Genomic DNA, 25,492 nt, shown 5'->3' with positions numbered 1-25,492 from the left:
TAGTCTTATTATGGATGCTACAACTTCCCGAGGAAACTAAATGTTCATCTTTTCAATTTTTGTATTATCTGTCTGTATGTTTGACACACATTCACTACTCAGAGCTCTCTACAAAACTGACAGCTGTCTATACATAATATAACAACAAACACTGTATCTAAGAAGTGTTCCGCGTTGTTGACAAATAGCTCAATTGCAAGGAAGTGGCATCAGCCTGTTTCACAACCCTTCAGTTTTACCTGCGTCACCATGATGTGGGGGAAATGCGAAGTAATATTTTTATCCAGCACCTACAAGCTGATGCTTCATATATGGAGGGAAGGTGCGTAAATCACCTTTAAATCCCCTGAGCACATGGTTTGAATAGGGATGAGAGAGCGGTGGTGAAACGCACGTAGTGCCCTCGCGCACACAGCCGAGTCATTGGCTGCAAGTCAGTGTGACTCAACTGGTTACAGAACAGGCTACAGTCAGATGAGCCGATCCCATTCAGTGCCTCTTCATCAAAAGATGAGTGCCATGCGAACGTGATGGTCCTAGTCCCAGTAGCGCATCATCAGTGAAATACCTTAATCGAAGAGCATCGTTAAGGTATGTATATGAGGACTGATAACTTTAAATATGTCAACATGTGTTCAGAGAAAATGATTGGGGGATTTCGCGCATGCTAAGCGTGCGTGTGTCGTCGGGATGGGGGATGCTGAATGCCGGTGGGCTGCTATGGAGATTGACTGATGAAAAGAAACAGAAATAGTATTCTTTTGTCTATTTATCGTTGAAAATATATGTGATAAACACAAACATTTTTAATAACCGTATATCGTGAATTAACGTATCCACAAACCGATACAATTGTCATATATGATACTAGTCTGATTTTTTCACAGCATGTAATGATTGGTACTAGTGCTACGATTGTTTAAGTGAGAAAATTGATACTAAGGATGTGGATTTATACTCATGTGGTCTTGCCAGCGCTTATTGGTGGAGGAGAGAGAGAGTATAAATGTCACGTTTAGCACGTAGACCAGAGAGCGCCGGTGCGTTTATGCTCTTCATGCAAATATTTACAGACAGAATTACATTATTAATTAATGTAATTATGTAAACATGTAATTAGTTTACAGTGGCTTACAGTGGAGTCGATTTTACAAAGTTATTTTTTTGAGCCTTTTGAGCAGTTAACTTAACATATATGACATTTAAAACTATAATGTTGTCAGTGTCCCATCCTGAAATTAACCAAAATGCTCAATCAGCCTCCACCTCAAGGAAAAAAAAAATGTGCTGCTACTATTAAAAGTACACACACACGCACACACACACACTTGTTTCACTATCCTTGTGGGGACTCTCATAGGTGTAATGATTTTTCTACTGTACAGACTGTATATTCTATTGCCCTACACCTAAACTTAGCCCTCACAAGAGACTGTTTGCATTTTTAGATTTTCAAAAAACTTCATTCTGTGTGATTTATAAGCTTGTTTACCCGTGGGGACCTCAATTTAGGTCCCCACCGTGACACAAGTCCCCATGAGTCTGTGTGTATTCAGGTTTGAGTCCCCACCGGTATATAAAAACACACACACATATTATATAATTTATATCCCTAAAATCAGAGGGAAATTAATAACAAGGGTGTATAAGCACCCAACTGTGGTTGTAAGGCTAACACTGACATTTCCTGTAAACTTATACCTCAATTCTGATTGGATGATTGGAATGTTGATCCAGGAACATGTTGCTCTTGGTGAAATCATGTTCACCATGAGGACTCTAGGGGGAGGAGGCTGTATGTATAATGCAAATCTACCTTAATTTCCTTGTCAGACTTATCCTTATCACTACAGCCAATACCATTCTTAACTAGAATAAAAAAACAACAATATATTTAGGAGTGGTGCCACACACAGACCTATATATAGGATATACATTGATTAGATGTTTGAAAATCAAAAAAAGTGCCAGCTGTGATCTGTTTCAAAGAAACAATTCAATGGCCTTTCTCAAATGAATCCTAACCCTGCATATTCCTTTTTTAAGCAAACATAATTTAAATACCAACTACAAATTTTGTATGACAATCTACATAAGATGAGGGTAAACACAAGACAAGTTACTCTTAACCTCATGGGAGGTGATTCTGGTTATTGCAATCAGTACCCCATGGAGAAACGTCAGAGTCTTAATTTAGGCTGGTAGGGTACAGAGATGTGCCCCACAGCCCCCACCCCCTGCTTGCCCCTAGACGAGGTAGATATGTGAGAGGTTCAGAACAGTTAGAGAGAGAATCAGTTTCCAGGGACCATAAGCGAGGTAGGTTCTACATTATAGCTCTTGATTCACTAGTTTCCACTGTAACATGTTGAGCAAACACTTTTTTTGTTTACTTGCATGTTGCTAATAGTGGTAGTGGTAATACTTCAGTGGTTTAACTGCCTTGTTTATTTATTATACATATATAGTACACAATACCATATAGTTGTTCTTGGTATCCAGATGAATAGTTTCAGAGTTCACTTATTGATTTAAATACTGTGTCTACAGAGGACCAGGTGTCCATTAGCTTGTTTTAAATGAGTATGTATGAGCATTCATTGATCAGTCTCTTTAGTTTAATGAGTCATGGAGCAGTCTTGCCCTTTAGCAAGGTCAATATAAGAAGGCTGACCATTCTGTAATGACTTTTTATAGCAGTATGTGCAACATTACCTTCACGTTATGTTCAAATGTGTGTGTGATGTGTTTTTTTTTTTCCTTTTTTTTGCCAAATGCATAGAAATGTGGCAAAAGAAATCACAAGCAATATGACAAATGTTTTCAGGAAGTTGGGTAGCCATCAACAGCCGTCTGACAGTTCCTCCTGTTGAGAGACATTTGAAAGGGCACAGCGATTCACATTGCATAGTAGGTTACAGAAGTGTTTGCTAATCCTGGTCCTGGAACACATTACACATTTTGGATTCCTTCCACATTCGACACCCATGATTCAACTCCTCAGGTTGTTAGTTGCGTGCTCATGAACTGAATTAGGTGTGTAAAATACGGGACGCCTAAAAAGTACAGTGCTGGCAGTGTTCCAGGATCAGGATTGGGAAACTCTGGGTTAGAAGCCATTTAATTAACTCTGTGAACTAAAATAATAAAAAAACTACTTGATGCTGGGATTTTGTACAAAGTGGGACTTTGTAATTTGTTTTGATACTTGGTGGTGAGTATTACATTTAACATGTTGTAACCAGAATTATTAGAACCGCTTTTGGCAGGAACATGAATGAGGGAGGGTGTGAATCCAGTGTGCCAGGCAAACAGAAAAGCTCTTGCTGTACAGGGATATTCGGTAAACGAGCATGGTCATCCAGGTGGATGCTGCACACTGGTGGTAGTTGAGGAGATACCCCCCTTACTATGTAAAGCGCTTTTGAGTGCCTAGAAAAGCTCTATATAAATATAACATTGATTTTGGCAGTCCAGCATTAATCCTCTATAAGCATTTGTCAATTAATATATTTAAAGTCATATTGACCAATCAGGTTAAGTACTCTAACATTCCTGTTGAATTAAGCAGTTTTATGACACTGTTTCTTCACTTTTTGTCTCAGTTGAAACCTGTCCTGTACAAAGCATCATGGGTGGAGCGGTTGTAGACACTGGTGACAGTGGGGTCAAGGCGCCTGATGGAGGATGGGGTTGGGCTGTCCTCTTTGGCTGCTTCGTCATTACAGGTTTCTCCTACGCCTTTCCTAAAGCGGTCAGTGTATTCTTCAAAGAGCTTATCCGGGAGTTTGGAGTGGGCTACAGTGACACGGCTTGGATCTCCTCCATACTTCTTGCAATGCTTTATGGCTCAGGTACAGTTGTCCACTTGCAGCAGGCATGGATGGGAATATTTTGTGGGTTTTCAAATTGCAGGTCCACAAGAAGGATCTATTTTGAGAGAAAAGTATTCTCATCCTATTCTTTCTTGGAAATCACAATTCTGCATGCTAACAGTAGTTTGCTTGTTGCAGGGCCTATATGCAGCATCTTGGTGAACCGTTTCGGGTGTCGCCCTGTGATGATGGTCGGGGGCCTTTTTGCCTCACTTGGCATGATTCTGGCATCCTTTGCAACCAATATCATCCACATCTATCTCGGCATAGGAGTCATAACCGGTGAGTACTGTTTTGCGACCTACTTATGAAATTCTGATGTACTTCATTTCAATGCATTAACACCCTCAAACCATGTTCTCCAGGTTTGGGTCTTGCTCTGAACTTTCAGCCATCCCTCATCATGCTGAACAGATATTTCAGTGAGAAAAGGCCCTTAGCCAATGGGTTGGCTGCAGCTGGAAGTCCCGTGGCTCTGTGCTGTTTGTCTCCTCTTGGTCAGGTTCTTCAATACAAGTATGGTTGGCGTGGAGGCTTTCTAATCCTTGGAGGGATTCTACTGAACTGCTGCGCATGTGGAGCCCTCATGAGGCCCTTGATGGCACCCAAAAAAACAAGCGAGGTGGACGAAAAGGAGAAAGAATCCAAACCAAAGCCCAAGCTTCTTGATTTCACTGTCTTTAAAGATCGTGGCTTTTTGATTTACACGGTGGCTGCAGCCATTATGGTGTTAGGTCTTTTTGTGCCTCCTGTGTTTGTAGTAAGCTATGCAAAGGAACTGGGCAACGAGGACACCAAGTCTGCCTTGCTGCTCACCATACTAGGGTTCATCGATATCTTCGCCAGGCCAACATGCGGTATCATCGCTGGGCTCAAGTGGGTTCGGCCACGATGTGTTTATCTCTTCAGTTTCGCTATGATCTTCAATGGCACGACTGATCTTATCGGCTCCATGGCCAAAGACTATCCATCTCTCGTGGTGTTCTGTATCTTCTTCGGTATCTCTTATGGCATGGTTGGAGCCTTACAGTTTGAAGTGTTGATGGCCATTGTAGGGACCGAGAAGTTCTCCAGTGCCATTGGCTTGGTGCTGTTGGTTGAAGCCATTGCTGTGTTGGTGGGACCACCTGGAGCAGGTCAGAGTCATTTATGTTCTGTAGTTTCTGTGCTGTTAAAGAGAAGTCATAAGATGAGAAATGAATCAAATAAAACCTACATTTACTTCACCAAAGTATCTCCTCTTAGATTACCTACCAAAGAAAACCACATTCTTTGCAAATGGTGAAAAATTGGCCAATCCATGTGGGTAGTTTATCATACTTCTCTTGTTTTGTTTCACAGGTCGTCTTCTGGATGCTACAAATAATTACATGTACGTCTTCCTGCTGGCTGGGTGTGAGGTGGTCCTCTCAGCCCTTGTGCTCGCCATCTGTAACATGCTCTTCGTCAAAAGGAATCCCCAACAGCCTGACCCTCCAGCCAAGATGGAGATGGCCATTACCGAGACCGAGATGGAGGAGCTCAACAAAGCACCAAAGGATGACCAAGACAACGGAGGTGGTGAAAATGGGAAGAAGCAAGTCATCGAACAGGAAGCACCGACAAAATCTGATGATAAAAAGGTTGAAGAGCCTGAAAGCATAGGGGTGGACTCGATAGAGGTGGAGAACGCTTCCAAAAAGGTGACTGACCCAAACGGCGTGGTTGTAGAACCTGAATCCTCTCTGTGAGGATACTAGAACAATTGGTATGGCAGAGTTTCCCTTGTAGGACTCGCGGACGTGCGTTTGATGTTGTAGTGTATGCTTTTTGTATCATGCTTCAAGTGTGGTTGCAGAGGACCGCTTTTAGACCTGCTCTGCAGTTCCAATTCAGCCATTTTTAGGCCGACCACTGCCTTGTATGCTAGCAGACATGTCAGGATATGTTCTCAAAAGGTTCTTGTTACAAAAATGGAATCGATTTATACTGTGGCACCAGATTTTTGGCCAGTAAACACTCCACATCAGAGCAGGTCACCAGCATTATACTGAATATTACCAGCTTGCTTCTTTGTGGCATCCGGTGTTTGCTAATGTGGATTGTTGGTTCATAGTATCTGTTGTCGTCATTTTAAACTGGTCCTGGGAGAGTATAGGATTGTATTAAAGTCCTGTATTTCAGACAAATTATAATGTATGACATGCAAATGAGGATCCTAGTTAGTCTTTTTAAATTGGACACATTCTTGAGGAATGTACAGTCATGCTTGTATTTTTGTGAAACGTTTCAAAGTATATTATTGGAGGACAAAAACGCTGTTACATTTTTATAGTGTTTGGTTTTAAATTTTTTTTAGATTCAGTATTTATATTAAAGTGTTGACGTCAGTTGACAGCTCCACTTTATATTTATTTGTATTTTAAATGTCAGTGTTTTCAGATCAACTGTACCAATCAGGAGAGGACTACAGCTTATACTTGTGATATGTTGGTTATGTAACTTTTTTTTTTTTTTATCCGTTCAATCAACATTTGACTCATGCATTTTTTTTTTATTTTTTTTTTCTTGTAAAAAATAGTATAAGACTTGTGAAAATGGTGGTGTGGATAAAACCCTTCACAACTTTACCTCTTTTTTTTTCACCAGCACTGTGAGTAGGGACCCTCTTTTACTATGTTCTAAAGACACTTGAGCTGTTTTTGGTTGTGCCTTAAGTCTTGTTGCCGTACAGAATTTGTGAATAATTTTAGAAATAAATATATATATATATATATATATATATATATCCTTCCCTCTCCACTGGACCTTGACTCATGTGTTTTTTGACTTTGAATTAAGTTTGAAGTTAAAAACAATCCCCCACTTTACTAGTATTCAATTAAATTATGCTTTAAATTACTGAGTGAACCGATTTACCCTGAAATTATGGTAGCTAGTAAAAGGCAGTGAAACTTGTAAATGACCACAATGTTTTACTCCAACAAGAAGACAGTAAGACATAGTCCAGATCCTATTAGCACAGGATTTGCGCTGTATTTTCAGTTCAGTCCAGCTGGTGTCCTTCTGTAAATGCACCTTTAAGCAGTGGCTCATGTTAAACTAGTAAGGTGATCAATCCTGCTCCTAAATATCTATATATATAAATATTGTTGTGGAGTTTGTCTAAACTTGCTTTAATGATAAAATGAACAATGTTAAGCCAAGTAAGCTGAAACATAGTTAATGTAGAGTGGTTAAAGTCCTAGATGTTTCTCAGACTTAAGCAGAGCAAAAAGGCATAGCACATATCTATGCTGACACTCAAAGCAATTTTGGATGTTTCAGTGCAACTACGGTATTTGATGCATACAAGGAAAAAATTGATTAGATGCACGAGAAGAGCATGAAAAATAGATGGTTTATTGTAGCTAGAAAGAAAAAGGCAGTAGGATTCACAGTGAGACAGGAATAGTGGGTTACTATACTGCCTGAGGTATCAGTGGCAGTAACTGTGATACTGGTATGAACTACACATCACAGTTCTTTCTAGAAAACGGTGTTTTCAAATTTTTGATGGTGGATAAGCAAAACCAACTACATTTAATTCTGTGTTTTTATCTGTGTAATTTTATGGCAGCACAAAACAAATTGCCCCACTAATTAAATAAAAATAAATGCAACCACAAGCAAGTACAAGTAACTCATTTATTTACACGGTTTAAAATACACAAATGCGGTGGTAATACAAATTCTTACAGGACTGACAAATTGGCATGACTTCCACAAAAGTATGTGGAGCCCAAAGCAGCCATGGGCTTCAAAATGGGGGAGAAGCAGATGAAAACTTTTACCCAGGAAGTTGCCAATGTCCCCTACAGATGACAGGGGAACAAGATGACCAGACCAGCCTTCAACGTGCATTAGAAAAGCCACATCAGTGCTGGAATATTTTGTAAAAGGGGAAGAAAAAAAATCCGTAAACATCGGAGCAAGACTTTGATTTTTCATTCTTACAACCTTTGCAAAGACAATCGTTATCTCCAACAAATGATTTTTCACTTCCAAAACGCCATCTGAACCATCAGAACACAAAGCATAGCCAACCTTTTCAGAGGACACATCTAGCATGATCTCCATGAGTCAAAACAACACCCTCAAGAGTCAAAGTTCAAGTTCAGAATGCATGAAACCCCCAAAGTCTGGCACTTCATTGTTGTGGCTTTATGAGAGTGGATAAAAATAAACGGAGATAAATTTCAGACTCAAACCATCTGCGGTCATTTCATAGTCTTTCTAAAGAGTTGCATGGAAACATTTACACAATTATTTTACAGTTATTTCACAGCTTAGAAACAGAAGACACAAATAATGGGGGAGGCAGTATTGTACAGTTAAAGAGATCAATATAGCAGACAAACAGGCGAGGTTCACATGGTCCCTCTGTGAGGATGTGTACGAGTGAAAACGACGCTGTGGAGTCAATTTGCTATGAGCGATGTATGCTGAGATTTTGGCCCCTTTGTAGTCAGTCCACTCTATACTACCAGCTTCACCGTGGGAAAGGAACCTCACCAGCTCCAGAGGGTTATTAAAATGTATATTAAAAAATAAATACACAGTAAATAAAAAAAACTAACTTAAAAGTAAACCCATAATGCCACCAGACAGACTCGTCTGTTGCCCAGGTTAAAATACAAAAGAAAATTCAGTATACAAAGAAACAAAAGACCCATTTAAACCACAGAGACGATACATTAGCCTCAATCACGAGGAGCTTGAACCAGAGAAAGTTGTGCAGCACTGAATGTGTAAGAGTGGAACTGTGAAGGAAGGACGCAGGAGATGACAATGGTGTGGCTGGCTGATCCAGTCTCTGATTGGTCAACCCACTGGTGTGAATTCGCAACAGGCTATTGCTCTCATGTCCACGAGAACATTTAAAGAGTGTAGGGGAGAAAATGAGAGAAGAGGAGGAGAGCGAGTCTGTAAGCAAAGAGGTCAGAATGGTTCTACACCATTTTGGTTTGGTCAATAGAAGAAAGAGACTGACGCCCTATCTATTAGCTGATGGTGGAGAGCTGTCAATCAGCCGTGTGTAGTTAGGTTACCCATCGCGCTCCATATTGCAAAGTGGAGGCTTCTGGGACATGGAGAGAATCTGTAAACAGCAACAAGAGAAAGAGACACCCAATAAATGACAACTGTCATAGACCAAAATAGTCTTTTAAAAAGACTTTAAGAATGATGTATTTTATAACAGAATGAATCTCAAAAACTGTCTGGGTCATATTTTAAGCGAAAATAAATGATAAAAAATGGTTTTAATATTAGTAATCAAATGTGTGTGCATATTGGGTGGGTATTCAGTTTTTTCTTTTAAATCAACACTTTAGCAAGGACACATTAAATTGATTAAAAGTGATAGTAAAGACTTTCAACATCATTACAAAGGATTTGTATTTTGAAAAACAACCCCCCCTGTTTTTAATATTCAGAATATATATTTTTTTCGAGCACCAAATTAGCATATTAGAATGGCTTTGAAGGATCATGTGACACTGAAGACTTGTTGTGACTGATGAAAATTCTGCTTTGCCATCACATGAATAAATTATATACACAATATATAGCTAATTCAAAATGTAATATTTCACACTATTGATGTTTTCAATGTATTTTTGATCAAATAAACAGCCTTGGTTTAGGATTCTTTACCACATAACTTTAACAAATACAATTCTCAGTTTATATTACAGTAAGGAAAATTAAACTTTTGCAAAATGTCATACATTATTAATAGATAATTGGTAACTGGGGAGGAGCATTTAAATGTCAATTAATGAAAAATCACAATGAGAAAGCACAGAATGTACGAAGAAAAGTATTAAGGTCTCTGCACACTGAGTCCGAAATTTTCATATGCGTTTTTTCGTATTTGTTATCCGAAAAATTTGTCACGGACAGAAACCTTGCACACTGAGTCCGATGCATATTAATTAATCCGTTGCAAAACAGCACTAAATGGAATCTTCAAGCAGTGAGGATGATTTTGTCGGCTTCTCGCTTTTGAGATAAAGAGAGGAAATATTGGGTCCATCCAACACTGAGATATGGAGAGGAAGTTGAGTTCCCCCTCAGGAGTAGCGGCATTATCCCGAGGCGATTCAAAGTTTACTTCAGGTTTACCACCTATTTCTGTGAACTCAGTGTGCAAGGAAATTAACAGTGCTTTTTGCTGCGAGACTAAGTGGATGAACTTGACAATCGCCATTCTGGATTTTGCCGTTCACTTGTACGGTGGTTCTGAACTGTAAAAACACCTCAAAATGCTTGCTACGGATGCAAAAAAAAAAAAAAAAAAAAAAAAAAAAAAAAAAAAAAAGTCAAACCTGATCTGAATTTTTTTTATGACGGACGAAGATTTCAGACGCAGGGTGTAAATGTGATTGACATAACATAATACGCATTTATTTTTTAACGTGAGAATTTCGGATGTGCAATGACCTTTAGTCTTAACATCTTTGTTTTTATTTTGAAATGCACTATAAAAATATACAATTCCATCTTTATAATAACAATCTATAATTCCAGGAAGGATATACATGGAACATCTGCATTTTTTTAAAAGGCTCTTCAGATTATTAAAATGAACTTCACACTAAGAGAAAAGTTTTTTTTTTTTTTTAAGACCTATTCAGAGATGCAAAACCCCCTTTCTGAACCTTTATTTTTAAAAGTGTATGACCGTTCACATAAGATTCACCCAGTGAAGGCAATGTGCAGTTAACACAAGCTAATCAAACTCACCTGGTGCACCTGCCTTCACACAAGGATGTGATGATCAACTACTTGCCGTGGTGATCGAAAGGAATGCTATTCTGGGGTGAAGAGAGAGAACATTACAGCCTTCCACCCCCACAACACAATCACATGTGCATTGACACACTGCTCACACCAACTCATAACCATACAATGCCTACTGTCTGTCTCATTGAAAGAAATATGCTGCTGAAATTACTTTTCCCAGAAACACAATCGTTAGGTCAACAGGTTCTAATAAGCAGACTGAATTTTAAGTTGAATGCCACCAGTCAGAAACTCTAATACAGATCATGAGAATCAAAAGGTCAATTACTGCAAGCAATAAAAGATGTACTAATATTTCATCAGGCATTTATTTTTGTGAACAATTTATGCGTGTAGAAATAAGAATTCCTAGTGCAACCATTCAAAGCCAGAGGCGCTAAACTATTTATTCTGCCAGAGTAAAATCTCTTTTACCCGTAAGCAAATATCAAAACAGCTCATTCAGATACAGACTGGCTACTTTTGTAATGCGGCTTATTATTGCTCTGCTTAAGACTTGGATGAGCAGGGTGTGCATTATACCTGTGATGTGGACATGCGGGAGGTGTCTTGTCGCCCCGTCAGGTCTGAGGACGACACGTTCACTGGGGCGCCACGATGAAGCCGCATGCTGACCTTCCGTTCGCGCTCCATGCCAGTGACCGGTCTCGGTGAGGATGTGTTTGCTGTGAGATAGTGAGAAGCATGAGATGACTCCTTACAGTGTTTCAAGTACCTGAGAGGTAAATGTTAGACTGTTTACCTGTGTGAGAGGTGGGGGTGAGGGGTGTGGGAGGAGCTCCGTCCTGTGTGGGGCGGGGTCTGCCTGAGGCTGCTGGGATTCCTCGAGCTGCAGGATTCCTGCTGTGCCTCATCCGCTCGTCTCGCTCTCTCCTCTCACGTTCCACCTCCTCTGCTGTACGGTTGGCACCCTGAGAAAGGAGAAATGCAACAATGAAACACCAAAGCAAATTGTGCTACTTGATGCACACAGGAGACTTGACAATTGATTCAAATACTCTAGTACATAGTAAAAGTGACAGTAAAGACATTTATATAAGTACAGCATTTGTTTGAAATAAAAATGTCTATTTAAAAAATCCTGAAAAAAATGCATCATGGTTACCACAAAAATATTAAGCTTAAAATATTGTTTTCAACATTTATATGGAATTACTTCAGTAGCAAATCAGCATATTAGAATTATTTCTGAAGAATCATGTGACACTGAAAAATACAGAGTACTGACTGCTTAAATTCAGCTCTGTCATCGCAGTAATAAATTACATTTAAAATTAGTGCTATCAAATGATTCATCGCAATTAATCGCATCCAAAATAAATGTTTTTGTTTACATAATATATGTATGCTGTGTATATTTATTATGTATATATAAATAAATACACACAAATGCATATATATATATATATATATATATATATATATATATATATAAAAACATTCTTTTGATATATGTTTATATATTAAATATATTTATTTATAATATAAATTATATGAATATGAATAGACATGTAAATATGTAAATGTTTTCAAAATATTTACACAAAACATACATAAATATACACAGAGAACACATATGCAAACAAAAACTTATTTATGCGATTAATCGTTTGACAGCACTATTTAAAATACATATTAAATTAAAAAAAAGTTACTTTAAATTGTAATACTTTACAATATTACTGTTTTTACTCTATTCAGCAGGTGAGCATAAGAGGCTTTTCAAAATTATATTTAAAAAATATATATATTTTGTTTTACCAACCCCACACTTTAGAATGTTATCGTGCATATCTATAATGCACATTTGGGTTCGAATTAAAAAATCATATCAAAATCACAATGCTCTTCATTTCTTCAATAATGTGACTACAACGCTGTTTGCACCGCGTCACTTGATCTTTTTTTTTTTTGGTGCGTCAATCTGTTAAATTACTTAGTATAGGAGATTATGATCTGCACTCACGAAAACAGTTTTCTTTTTACGTTTTATTTAACATTCATCGCAGATGGGAAAAGACAAACATTTCGGCTCAAAGCCTTCCTCGGTGTGCAAAAATAATGTGACAAACTATAATACGTATAATGCCTTTATTCACAATTAGAAATGATAATATCTGGAAAATCATGTGTAGATGATGGCAATTCAGAATAGTGAAAAGTCAGATTATTGCGATCAAGTGAGTGACGAACACGAGAAATAGAGATGAATGATTTAAAAATGTTTGGATGATACTGATGTGATATTTTGTTGCTTTGCCTGTGATCTTCATTTTGCCTATTTCAATTATGGCTGCAAACAAATACTTTTTAATCCTAAGGATTACAAAAGTGGTTTTATGTGGTGTAATTAGGGTTGGGTACTGTTCACATTTTAACCGGTACGGTACCGTATCGGTACCAGTACCTTTTTTCGGTACTTTACTCTGTGTAAAAACAAGAAAAATGTTTCAGTGAAAAAATAAGTCCAAAACTCTAGTAGGGCCCTAAAATTTAAATTCTTCCAGAAATTCTTGTTTTATATTTTTTCTGATCAAATTATGGCATGAAACATTTATTTTTAATCAAATGAAAATGAAACCCTTTTATTTTTTGGCAAACAAACAGAGGTTTACTGTTAAAATTAATACATGGTAGAAAAATTTAATTGAATATTCCTTTAACCCTTTAAGACCTGCCATAGAATAATTCCGCCAGAGTATGTCTTAGTATTTTTACATGCTGTGCTGTCATTCTTTTGAGTATTTTCAAATGTCATATATCAATACAATCCTTACACCCCCAATTTGAAGGCTATGTAAGAAATCCATAATTACTAGATAAATAGCTGAAAAGTGCAATAAACCAACAAAAAAATTAAAATCAAATTTATTCAACATATTTTACTAAATACAGAAATATCACAAATGTCAACCTCAAACTTGTCAATGTAAACAACTTGCATAAAACACTTTGAAGCTACATACAATTGATTTGGACTGATTACATAAATTTGTTTGTGAGATACTCATTTTTACAAACAGTGCGTTGTGAAGTCAAACCGATAATATATTGCTTTTGAGAGCAATGTTGACTGAACAACTAAAAAATAAAATGTTTTACATTATGTAAAATATTCAAAATAATAAAATTGGTTCATTTTTAACAAGAACTTATTTTTTAAAATTAAATAAACAATAATGAAGGTTTTTGACAGTACATTGAAGCTTTGAAAAAAAAAAAAAAAAAAAAAAAAAAAATATATATATATATATATATATATATATATATAAAAAACAAAATCTCTCAAACGCTGCATATTTACCCCCAGGAGGATGCAGTGTTAACCCTATTTTTTAAGATTTAACATTTGTAGATTGTCTAAAGCAAAGAGAGTTGTAAATATTCTGAAAATCTTTTAGAGCTTCTGATTTGTTTAAAAACAAAACATTAACGAATAAATCAGTATATATAAAATTATTTAATTTACAATAGGGATGTATCGATCTGATACTCAGGATCGGTATCGACTCCGATACAGTCATTTTCTGCGGATCGGTCAGACGAGACGATTGTGTGTATACTATTCCTTGTTATTGTTGAGCCCCACGAAAGGCACAAAAACACTATAAAGCACCATAAAATTGTCGTGCACTATATTGTCTATAAGTGTTCTGAAGCTGTTCCATAGTTTTATCTGAGGTACAGATGAATATTTAAGTCTTTAAATTCAAGTTCAGGTAAACTCTTCTTATTATAAACTCTTCTTCTTTTATTTTTGCAAAGGTTCTTGAGGTTATGTAATATGGTGCTAATAATATAGTGTGAAGAAACCCAAAATGCTTATAACCTGCATTTTGCATAATGAAAACGTGCACCTTCAATTCCTTCAGTCATATTTGGCGATCACTAAAGAATCACTAAAAAGCTGCCATGAAACCACTCTTCTTGTACGATAAATTAATTTTCATAAAATTCTTAATTTTCTATTATAAAAAAAAACCCCACTAAATAGGGTCAACAGTCTGGAAAAACAAATATTTTTCCATACTTTGCTTTCCTTTTTCCATTCTTTTCCAAACCCTATAGGAACCCTGGAGTGTGTGATTGTGCTTGCATTTGTAAAGGTGCATTTGTGTGTATGCGTGAAAAAGAAAAGATGAAGCAACAGATTGCAATGATAAAGAGAGTTGACGAATAGAACGCAAAGAGTAGTATGTACAGCAAATGAAAGTCACGGCTTGTGATGTCACCACATGCAACAAACCTTGGGGTCATAGTGCACAGAACGTGATTACATCATAGTAGTCGTAGGAAAAGGTAACTAGTAACCGCTAGCAACCTCAGATCTATAGAACGTGTGCAAAGATGAGCAATGTTTTTGTTAGTGTTTTTTGTTGAAAACGCATTTTATGCAAACTTGTTAGAGGGTGAAAACAACGCAACAGGTGCATTTTGTAGGCTTGATTTGAATGTGTAACGTCTCTGATTTTGTATGCAAATATAATTAATGCGCTACCCTTTTGGTTTCGGTTTATATTGGCTTTTAAACAGACAAGCAAACCGTTATAAAGTTAAAAATTGTATTTTTTCTATAATTAAGTGGTTAATGTGGTTGTAATTATTTTTCTCATTTAATTGTTTTATTTAAATTTGACAGTAAATGGAATATATTAAGACGTATATTATACTTGTCATGAAGTGACTCTCACAGCCTGTAAGTTCATGTGTTCATGTCATCATGTAGTGAGATGCAGAGGCCGAAAAACACAACGAGTTCATGTGTGCTTCAGTATTTGTGTAGTAAACAAAACAGTATGTGTGTAGTAAACAAAAAATCCTCCATTCATACATAGAGGCTAACGGAACACGCAGGATTCATATTTAAACCATCTTTTTGCGTTTTTACATACACAAGTTCATATCATGATTCGAAAGTGACAGACCTTTTATTCATCCAAAAATTTACGAATTCCATGGCATTTCACGCTATAGAGTAAATTCCGTTTTTATGAATGGACTCCATCCTGTCCGTGTTTTCGCGGAAACCATATGACCCTAGAAATGTAAGCACACTTTAGAACATTTTGGTTTGCCCTGTGTGTTGAGTTTTAAAGAGTCTCTCTATCGTATGCGCCCAAATGCGTTCTCAGGTACCGAAATTTGGTACCGAATGATTTAATGTGAATGGTACATGGTAGTACCGACGCAATTCGGTCGGTACCCTTAAAAGTACCGAGTTTGGTACCCAACCCTAGGTGTAATATTTAAAACCTCAACAAAACGTTGTACCTCTTCACAACGCAATAATCATACCCAATCAATGACAGTTTAAGTCTGATATATCACTAATGAACAAACTACAAGCAGCAACACAAGCTTCATTTATTACACTCTAAAGAACGAAGAATCTAGACATATACTTACAAATTTGAGCATGTTCCAGTCAAACACGTAGTCATAGGAAAAGCCCTGTCTGTGGAACAGATTCCTGAAGAGTTGCCTCAAGTACGAATAGTCTGGCTTGTCATCAAATCGCAGTGATCGGCAAAAGTTGAGGTACGTAGCAAATTCAGCTGTGGAACAGAAAAAAAACAGCCATATTACAATATTGTAGGCATCATTTGAAAGACAAAGTCTGATTAACATTTACAAAATGTTAGAAATTACACAAGGCTTTGAACATACATGGGTAGCCCTTGCAGAGAACTTCAATGGGGGTGGACATCTTCTTTTCACTGATACGCTCATACTTCTGTCTCTTGGTGGCGGCTTTCAGTCCTTGCCAAGGCAGCGAGCCCAAGTTGAAGTACATCAGCACATAACCGAGAGACTCCAGGTCATCCCGCCGAGACTGCTCTGTAGAGACACGTACGTAGAATTATAGATGCTTGCATGGAGCATTAAAGGATGACTGCAACTGTATGATTCATGAATAAGCATTTATATTGCTGCAAACACACATACACAAATCAATCTCTTCTGGGAAATGCTAAAAATATACATGCATCCACTTGAGCATGAGTGCACACTGATGTCATACAGAGCCAGCAGAGAAATGGGAAAGAAAAATGAATCAAGAAAACAGTAACTACAGCCGTCACTAGGGCTGGATGATAAATCAAATTTTAATTGTGATTGGGATTACTGCTTCTCTTTATTAATTAAGCATAATCATCTGTGATATTTGGCCACTTGTTATTTATCCTGAAGGTATTTTTTTTACCTTTGGCATTTGCATTATCTTGCATTTGTTACAAGCTTTCAACCTGCTTTCATGTTTGGCGTTTGCAGATATCAAAGCTTTTTATTTAAATGAATACATCTTCTGTCCAGTGTAACACTTAGTGCACTTAACGCATGCAATCTCTCTGAGGAAGAAAAACACTGGTGATCTGAAAACACCAGTAAACATGTATGAGTTTAGTGATCTCCACTATAGATTCTTTTTATATTATATATACTCTCCACTATATATTCTCTATTCAATATATTGAGATATTCTGCTCAAATGAAAATAATACAACCAGTCTGTTCCTTCACATGCCCATTTGTGCTATTTGCTACAAATAAATCTATCAAACTAATTAAATCTAAACATGGGTCATTGTTGTGGCTGCTAAATAGGTGCACTTATGCAGCATCTGTCACAAAACGCAGACGACTTTGTCGTTTTAATAGAAAAACATTAACAAAAAGTTGGAATTGTTGGAGTTAATGTTAGGAATCTCACAGGTTTAACTTTTGAAAGAAGCTTTTACCAGGTTTTATAATGTAGAGAAAGTTAATTTATATGATTTGTTAGATACAATCTAGAGGTGATATCTGTACTTATGTGAAAGTGCTAAAATACTAATTAAATAAAAATAATAATCATATGACAATAAACGTGATTAAAAATTGGGCCAAAATAATCAATCAGTTTAACCATGGTCGTGCATGAGCAGCATTGTCTATGGCAAGAAATCTGTCACATGTATATACACACATGCCAGAGTCAAATTTACAAGCTAACTGGAAAGAATTGGTGTTTTTACCAATGCCAAGATGTGTGTTGATGGATGCGTAACGCGCAGTGCCCGTCAGGTTCTTGTTCTCGCGGTAGGGAATGTGCTGGTGTGTTCGTGCATCACGGTATTTCTTGGCCAGACCAAAGTCAATGATGTAGACCAGGTTGCCTTTCTTTCCCAAGCCCATCAGAAAGTTATCAGGCTTCACATCTCTGTGAATGAAGTTCTTGGAGTGGATGTACTCAATGCGGCTGATCTGAGGAATGCAAGGTTTACAACAAAAAAAAAAACATTTAAAGAAGTTGTACCTCTGCAGCAAACTATTTTTTACTCGTCAACATGATTTTGTATCATACCATCTGATCAGCCAAAAGCAGGACAGTCTTCAGGCTGAACTTCCTGGAGCAGAAATTGAAGAGATCCTCCAGACTGGGGCCGAGCAACTCCATCACCATCACGTTATAATCTCCTTCTGCACCACACCACTTTATAGTAGGAATGCCAACTGCATAGGGAGCACACAAAACACCTAAATACACAGCCTAGAAACCCAATAGATGCTTATTGACAAGTATGAATCACTTCATTGATTACATTAATTTATTGAGCCCCTCAAACCCTTATTTACAGATGAATCAAACCCCTTTTCTCATTACCTCCACCCTGCATCATCTTGTAAATCTTGCTCTCGATGTGGAGCTGTGGGTGCTTTGTCTTCACACATTCCAGTTTGATGGCCACTTCCTCTCCAACTGAAATGTCTGTGCCTAGGGCAGAGTGAGAAACAGAAGGAACAGAGCCATTAAAACAGTGAATGAGGTCAGAACACAGCCTGAATCTCCAACAAACGGACATGACTGTAGATCATAATTAATTGACCTTTATAATTTGTGCATACACTACTGCTCAAAAGTTTGATCAGTTTAATGCATCCTTGCTGAACAAAAGCATTCATTTATTTCAGCAAATTCAGTCATTATACAGTGATCCATACGTCTGAACCTTTTTCCAAGACAGTCAATGCAAATTATTATTTTTAAATTTTTTAAGAATTCTTTTATCTTTATTTTAAAGGACCTGTTTGGCAGAGGTGGGGGCAAGTCACACGTTCAAGTCTCAAGTCACAGTACAAACAAATCAAGCAAGTCAAGTCACAGTATCAAACAGGAACAAATATATTTTTGCCACACGACCTTATTCTAAATGATAGACCTACTCTATGACATTAATGCCGCCAGTAAGTGGTTTATCACAGAAGCGTTCATTGAACTGATTCATTCAAAAAGAGTTGATTCGTTCATGAACAAGCAAGAATGGGCCACTGAATCACTCAACCGATTCGTTTAAATCCTTGGATTCGTTCAGTGTTGTGATTCGTCCTCTAGCTGTGGGCTGAATGGAACTGACTGTTGGCAGCCGCGTTGAAAATATTACTAAATATCGTATGTTATAAAATACAAAAACTCATACTAGGGCCATTTTGACCATGTCTTGGATTTTGGGTTCAAGAGAAACATCACTAATCGATAAAACACTGTGGTTTTTGTGGTACAATTCAATATATTGATTTACAAAAGAGGCATACTTGACATTAAGCACTGTTTTGAAAGGAAAACGCCAGAAAAATTAAAGTTTGACGTCGTTAATTACAAACAGGAGATGAATAATTTATAAATCACTTTAAAGACAGACCTAAGATGAATTTTAAGACCAAAGCCGTTTTAAACTAACGAACAAGCTTACATGCCTTTCCTTTATGAAGTGGTGACGTTCTGGCTTTGCAAATGCATACAGTTTCGAAGTGTTAATCCAAACATCTCGGGAGATTCTCTTGCTCCCTGCATTTCATGAACTGCGCAGACTCGGATCACTTCTGCCGCTGGTTCAGTGGCTTGCATTTTGTTTACCAAATTATGTCGCAATTATTTATAATAATAATTAAAGTTGTTATAAAATCAAGTCCTGTTGAGTCATGAAGGTCAAGTCAAGTCACTGGATCTCATTTCGAGTCATTTTCTTTATTTAGTCAAGCAAGTCAAAAGTCCTTAAATTTGCGACTCGAGTCCCCCACCTCTGCTGCTTTGCTTGGGACAAAGCACCTTGGCTATTATAGGGCCCTATGATTCTCGCAATGCGGAAAACACGGACGAAAACTGTGAATTCAGTCATAAAAGAGAATTTACCAAATAACAGGGAATGTCTCAGAATTTGGCAAAATTTAAATGAACAAATCAAGAATAAGCCTGTACAATTAATCAAAATAAAATATGGACTAGTTTCTGTAAATATTAAACTGCAAGAATACTCCTATTAAAATATGAAATATGCTTGTTTCATGTGTCTTTGTGTAAATGAATGGCACAGCTTTGACCACTACATACTCATGGTGCTTTCAGTGTCAGTCGTTGCCCCCCCAATGCTTTAATCTAAACAGTAAACTTCTATTGTGAAGAACTTTGTTTGCCAGAAAAAAGGGAAAGAATTTTTCAAATTTCATTTGATTACATTTTAAAAGATTAATTAAACAGTTCTAGTTTTAGGCATTCATTTGATTGCCACCATTATGATAATGCATTATTATTCAATCATAAAATACAGAATCCAGAAAAACTGGTTATGAACAGTTGATTATCCTTTTTTATTATTTAAACCATAAAAACAAAAAGAACAAAGTATTTGCTTAATTTTATAGGGACCTACTACATTGTTACTGACGGCAAAGCTGAACAAGATTTGAGAGCTGTAATGGAGATTCTAAGGGAATATAATATATTGGAAATATAATTGGCTTAGATTTGGAATATATTGCACAAGTCATATGATATAAATACATTTATAATGCTCTTTTTTTGTGAAAAAAAAAAAAACTCTGGACATTCTGCAAAATCTTAATTTGTAAAATCCAATTAGCAAAACAAAGACCTGAAACTGCCACCCACTGTTGTCTGAACAGAAACTCAAGGACTTGTTTTGCTGGTTTCTGAGATATTTAAAAAACAAACAAGCATAGGATAATGTTCATCTCAGCTGATAGCAAAGAAATTCACGTCATGCAAGTCAGGTCTATGCACAACTTAATCAGCAAATTAGACACATTTAGTCAAAGAGCGCAAACAGTCAGTACTATGGATGCACGGTATACCGGTACTGGAAAAGTACCGGTATATATTACATTTCAAACAGTACAATATCATAATTTTGCTCAATTCGGTATTTCATACGCTGCAGTTGCGAAATGCTTCCCAAATTGCTGCGCAACTGGTAAATGTGACAACAGAACAACGCAATGGATCAAACATCAAACTGTGTCAACGCACCCAAAAAAAAAAAAAAAGAGAACAGTAGAAGTGAAATGGCATTACTTTGCATACAAAACAGATGACAAAGGTGAAGGAACTGACCTTCCTGCACCTGTATGTAAGCGTTGCTATAAATCATGTTTCCACAGAGACAACACATCAAACCTTTTTAAGCACTTGTCACTTGCTCATCCTGATCTTTTCAGAAAATTTATAGATCGACAGGTGAGTACATCATTCAAAAATTCTGATTTAATTTGAACTTTTATTTACAACTGATCAACGCACATACAGATGTGATACAGTAAGCTCAAACGTGCGTGTGTGATACGCTAAAACCAGTGACGTTTTGGTCACATTACGTAATATATGCACTTGCATTTCATACAATCGAATATTGGATTTGAATTGAGCAATAATTTTGCTATATTAATTTTAGTATCAATAATATGAAGGGAATGTTTCTGCCGCGCTGCCGACCGCTAATATGAAGCAGCCGAGAGAGTGAGATTTATTTAATGCTTTTTCTTTGGTTGAGTCTGAAATCTGAAAACAATCTGAGAGAGAGAGAGAAATAATAACGTGATTTTGAATATTACTTTGACTGTTAGAATAACACTTTACAGTAAAGCAATATTTATTGCATTAATTGCGCAACTTCAGTTGTATTTTTTTCCATCAAACTCAGTCAAAATGTAACCCATGTTCCCGGTAGGTATTTTTGTTACATTTTGCGATAAGAAGATTTTAATATATTTTCATCTTATTACTTAAGTTAGATTATTTTTTATTATTTTTTCTCCAACATCAAAATTAAACCTATGTTCCCTGTAGGTTTTTTGTTAGTTTGATACAAAGGTATTAATATATGAATCTGTTTTTATTATTATTATTAATAAAATAGTTTTAAATTCACTTATCTTTTGAGGCTGGTTATTTGTCACCTATGGTATCGATTTAGTATCGATACCGAGGCATTACATTCTGGTAGCGTACCGAAGCCAAAATTATGGTATCGAGCCATCCCTAGTCAGTACCCCATGTCTACATTTAGATCAAACGAGAAAAACATTCAAATGTGGAGCAGGTCCAAGCCTGTATCTGCCAATGAACAACAAACAACACGGTTCTGCTGGGGCTACAGATCAGTTCTAGTGCAATGATAAAGAAAACCAATAATACGGCAGTGTTATGCAAGAAATCACCAAAAAAAGAAAGAAAGAAAAACCAGTGGCTATCCAACAGCTGACTCTTGATGGGGCCATATTGGGTATGGACATGTGTTTGAAACTGACTTGAAAAATAGATGTCAAACGTCTGATAAGGTGCTAAATGCAAATTGCAGCATGATAGCTAAATGAGATCTCCATTTTTGGTGTCGAAAGATGAAGGGAAGTTACAGAAGTGGCATCCTGTCCAAACCTACAAACATCACCACATCATTAATCCAAACCAAACACTCCGAAGTTACATAAAAGCTAATGGAAAGGAGCCAGAATTGTAGAGGAGTGGGACAGTCCTGGGTGATTCACACACCTGAGGCCTCTCATGATGCCAAGTGACGCAAATATTACGGAATGCTGAGAAAAAGGGAGAAGTGTTGCATATACGCTGATTGTCGGATGATTTGTAAGGGCGGTAAGTAGTGTAACATGACGCATCAAGTCAAATCTGCTTGGGTTTGATCTTCTGAGCCTCTAAAGCTAATGACATGGCAGATGATTTTAATGTATTTCACACAGAGTCATGTGCTGAAGATCGTCCAATAGCACTGCCTCAGAATCACACCTGACATTGAGGCATTAATCAAAAAGCATTTAATTTTGTTGACGTACCAAAGAGTGGGTGCAGTTATGTAACAACTGAGCAGATGGAGTTTACAATCTCACCACACCCACCAAGCCCTGAAAATCTCAGCCAGAAAGTTTCGTGATAAAGGTCTCCCCACACTTTAACACCATGATGATCAAAGTCCCCTTGCCAACACTGCTTCTCTATCAAAGGAAAAGCAAGCTGATTGTATTTGAGCCTGATGTTTGGAGGAGCTTTGATTAAATTAAACATTCTGTCCACAGGTTTCAATCCATGTGAGAGGAACCCTGTTAATGAGGAGACCACAGCGAGAAGAATTAAGGCCAGCAGCTGCTAAACTACCTTTAATGCCTCCTGAATAAGAGATGAACATCACATCTTGCTCTACACAAGTAAAATTTAAATCACAGTCTTGAGTCGAAAATGAAATGCCAAGGTGGTTAAGCATACAAAAAGTAGTAACGATAGACTCTGAAGTAATTAAAAAGCCCATTATCAAATTGCTATGCCTATTAAGAGTATAAAAGAAAAACGATGACCTACTTCGGTGCTCTGTATAGCAATACAAACCAATGGCTCTCTATAGCCATCAATACAATCTCTAAATATCAACCATAGATACTCAAATGAGCAACAACATCCTGGTGTGATACGGATGCTCTCAACCATGAAGGCCATCTAGCATGTAAATAAAGAGTTCCTTTGGTTCCTGACTGTGTTGCTTCATCAATCAAAATTGTTTCCCCAAAAGGCACCATGACCCTGTGATCAGAGAAATAAGACTGCATGCATCATGAGCCTTAATAGTATGATCTGACTTTTAATAGACTGCAAAAGCATCAGCCAGGCTTGGTTGAATGTCCGTCATAGGGTGATTCAACATGCCAGGTTTGGCCTTTTGGGTGGTTCATGCATTCAGTGAAACCTGTATGAACAGGTAAGATTCATTCAGACTTAAACACAAGGGAGGACCTGTTTGAAAACTCCTGTTCACAGGTTCAGTGAAATTACACCTCAATTTACAGCAAGTGCTGTATTAGTTACATCTTGTCACTGACATCCGAGTCTGTCAAAAGCACATATTTTTATGGTCACGTATGACCTCCTTGAGTGTTGTTCCAACGGGACGTAAAGTTTATATACTCTGCAACTTCTATAAACCACTTGTGGTCTGAAATGCGTTCTTGTCTCGGTTATAAAACATGTATTCCTTATAAACAGACCACATAAGCGGACCATAACGAGTCAATCTTTGGAAAAACGCCACTGACAGTTACAGCTGACACATATATGAAACAACACAGCTTGTTAGCCGTGTTATGTTTTTGACAGCTTCATGGCAAGAATGTATGCGTGTGTTTAAGTTTATACTTACCCAGATAAATGTCTCCAAATGATCCACTTCCAATTTTTCGACCCAGTCTGTATCTGTTTCCAACTCGTAGCTCCATCGCTGTGTTTACTGGTGTCTCTCGAACGAGTCCCTGGATTGTATTTCAGCTAATTTCTATAAAACCAAATACTGCCGTCCTTCAAATTCGTGTTTACGTTAATATTTTACGCGTTATTTAACTGCTGCGACCCTATATATCTTTATGCGACCCCAACCCCCCCGAATCCCTGAGGAGAATTCACGGAGTTCACTTTTCACCATTCCTTTTCTAATATATCAAAGTCCGAAATATCACAATATTGTGATCAGGCGAAAGCTTAGAGTCTGTAGATTATGCTCTTGTCGGTTTGGTCATCGTTATCCCCAAAGATAAAGAAGATGGAGGTGGATTTTAACAGCGGACCCCCGTCGCAGAAACTGTCACAGGCCTCGTATCTTCTGTGGTGAGCAGTGAGCACGAACCGACGTAGCGCCGTGACGTCACTTCCCCTTGGCAACGCCTCGCTCGCCACAGTCACGTGGGAGAAACGCTGGATGAGTTTCTTTAGGTCAGTCTCATTAACTGTCTCGAACACCAATTAATTTATTATATATTGGACATACGTTCGTCCCAGATAGATGATATCCTATTTTGTATATTAAAGTTACAATAACTAGTATCTATTTTGTCACATTTACATTGGATAGATAGTAGCGTCCATTTATTAGTGTGTATTCCAGTTGTTCAACGCACATTTTAATGATACTATAAATACAAATAACTATTCGATTACTTACTATAGGTTTAAAAGGATAATAAAACTAAATAATAGTTACATAAATAGAAATAATGAGAAGAAATATAATATAAAAAATAGAAAATTGATATTTGGCTTCGCATACTTCTGTCAAATGCTGGAAAAACACTAGGCTTAAAATCTTAAATCAACATTTTGCTCTTATGTCTGTCCAGCTGACTGACCGGCCCCTGAAGCACGCTTCCTAGTAATAATCAAGGCAGCGGGACAGTAACATCTTGTACCCTCTCAAGAGTTTGGAGGGTCCTGGTCACGCCCACCCGCTCGCTGATTGGTGGAGCTCTTTCGATTGACCCAATCAGGACACGGTCACATGGCTGTAATGTTTTCCAGCAGATTGCGTAAGCGTCTTGCACGTGTTCTTCAATGCTCCCCTCGGAGTAACTCAAAAGAGCTGTTCAGGGAAAAAACTGAGCTTTTGAAAAGAGCCGAAAGCGTTATTATTATTACTTTTTTTTAAATTAAAGGTTTAGTTTTAATGAACGTGATCTCTCATGTG

General features: G+C 37.3%; 2 protein-coding genes across 3 annotated transcripts; one reads left to right on the top strand and one right to left on the bottom strand.

The window, feature by feature from the left end:
• The first annotated feature begins 436 nt into the window (after positions 1 to 436).
• LOC306857953 (monocarboxylate transporter 4-like) lies at positions 437 to 7,520 on the top strand. Of its 2 annotated transcripts, none has more exons than XM_079398254.1 (5): positions 437 to 591; positions 3,606 to 3,854; positions 4,014 to 4,157; positions 4,241 to 5,011; positions 5,217 to 7,520. In XM_079398254.1, exons 2-5 carry the CDS (start codon positions 3,632 to 3,634, stop codon positions 5,603 to 5,605), a joined length of 1,527 nt encoding a protein of 508 aa, XP_079254380.1. In that variant the 5' UTR covers positions 437 to 591; positions 3,606 to 3,631; the 3' UTR covers positions 5,606 to 7,520. The 2 variants fall into 2 exon arrangements, with proteins under 2 accessions (XP_079254380.1, XP_079254381.1); XM_079398255.1 differs by lacking the exon at positions 437 to 591 and adding an exon at positions 2,282 to 2,319 and having other exon boundaries at positions 5,217 to 6,660.
• On the bottom strand, positions 7,238 to 25,189 carry LOC306857954 (casein kinase I). The gene is made up of 10 exons (XM_079398256.1): positions 24,179 to 25,189; positions 18,349 to 18,459; positions 18,049 to 18,197; positions 17,720 to 17,948; positions 16,371 to 16,541; positions 16,110 to 16,258; positions 11,446 to 11,614; positions 11,226 to 11,368; positions 10,644 to 10,714; positions 7,238 to 8,994 (listed from the first exon to the last, which is right to left on the bottom strand). Exons 1-9 carry the CDS (start codon positions 24,252 to 24,254, stop codon positions 10,682 to 10,684), a joined length of 1,230 nt encoding a protein of 409 aa, XP_079254382.1. The 5' UTR covers positions 24,255 to 25,189; the 3' UTR covers positions 7,238 to 8,994; positions 10,644 to 10,681.
• Between the last annotated feature and the right edge of the window lie 303 nt (positions 25,190 to 25,492).

The sequence above is a fragment of the Barbus barbus genome, assembly GCF_936440315.1.
Source record: "Barbus barbus genome assembly, chromosome: 38".
Classification (NCBI taxonomy): Eukaryota; Metazoa; Chordata; class Actinopteri; order Cypriniformes; family Cyprinidae; genus Barbus; species Barbus barbus.
Note: the sequence above shows the minus strand (reverse complement) of the source record. Positions and strands in the feature narration are given on the sequence as shown.

Coding starts and splice junctions, on each gene's coding strand:
- LOC306857953 (XM_079398254.1), top strand. CDS start 3,632: ATGGGTGGAGCGGTTGTAGACACTGGTGACAGTGGGGTCAAGGCGCCT. Junction 3,855..4,013: donor TGCAATGCTTTATGGCTCAG/GTACAGTTGTCC, acceptor TGCTTGTTGCAG/GGCCTATATGCAGCATCTTG. Junction 5,012..5,216: donor GGTGGGACCACCTGGAGCAG/GTCAGAGTCATT, acceptor TTTGTTTCACAG/GTCGTCTTCTGGATGCTACA.
- LOC306857954 (XM_079398256.1), bottom strand. CDS start 24,254: ATGGAGCTACGAGTTGGAAACAGATACAGACTGGGTCGAAAAATTGGA. Junction 18,198..18,348: donor CAAGATGATGCAGGGTGGAG/GTAATGAGAAAA, acceptor CTCCCTATGCAG/TTGGCATTCCTACTATAAAG. Junction 17,949..18,048: donor TGCTTTTGGCTGATCAGATG/GTATGATACAAA, acceptor TGCATTCCTCAG/ATCAGCCGCATTGAGTACAT.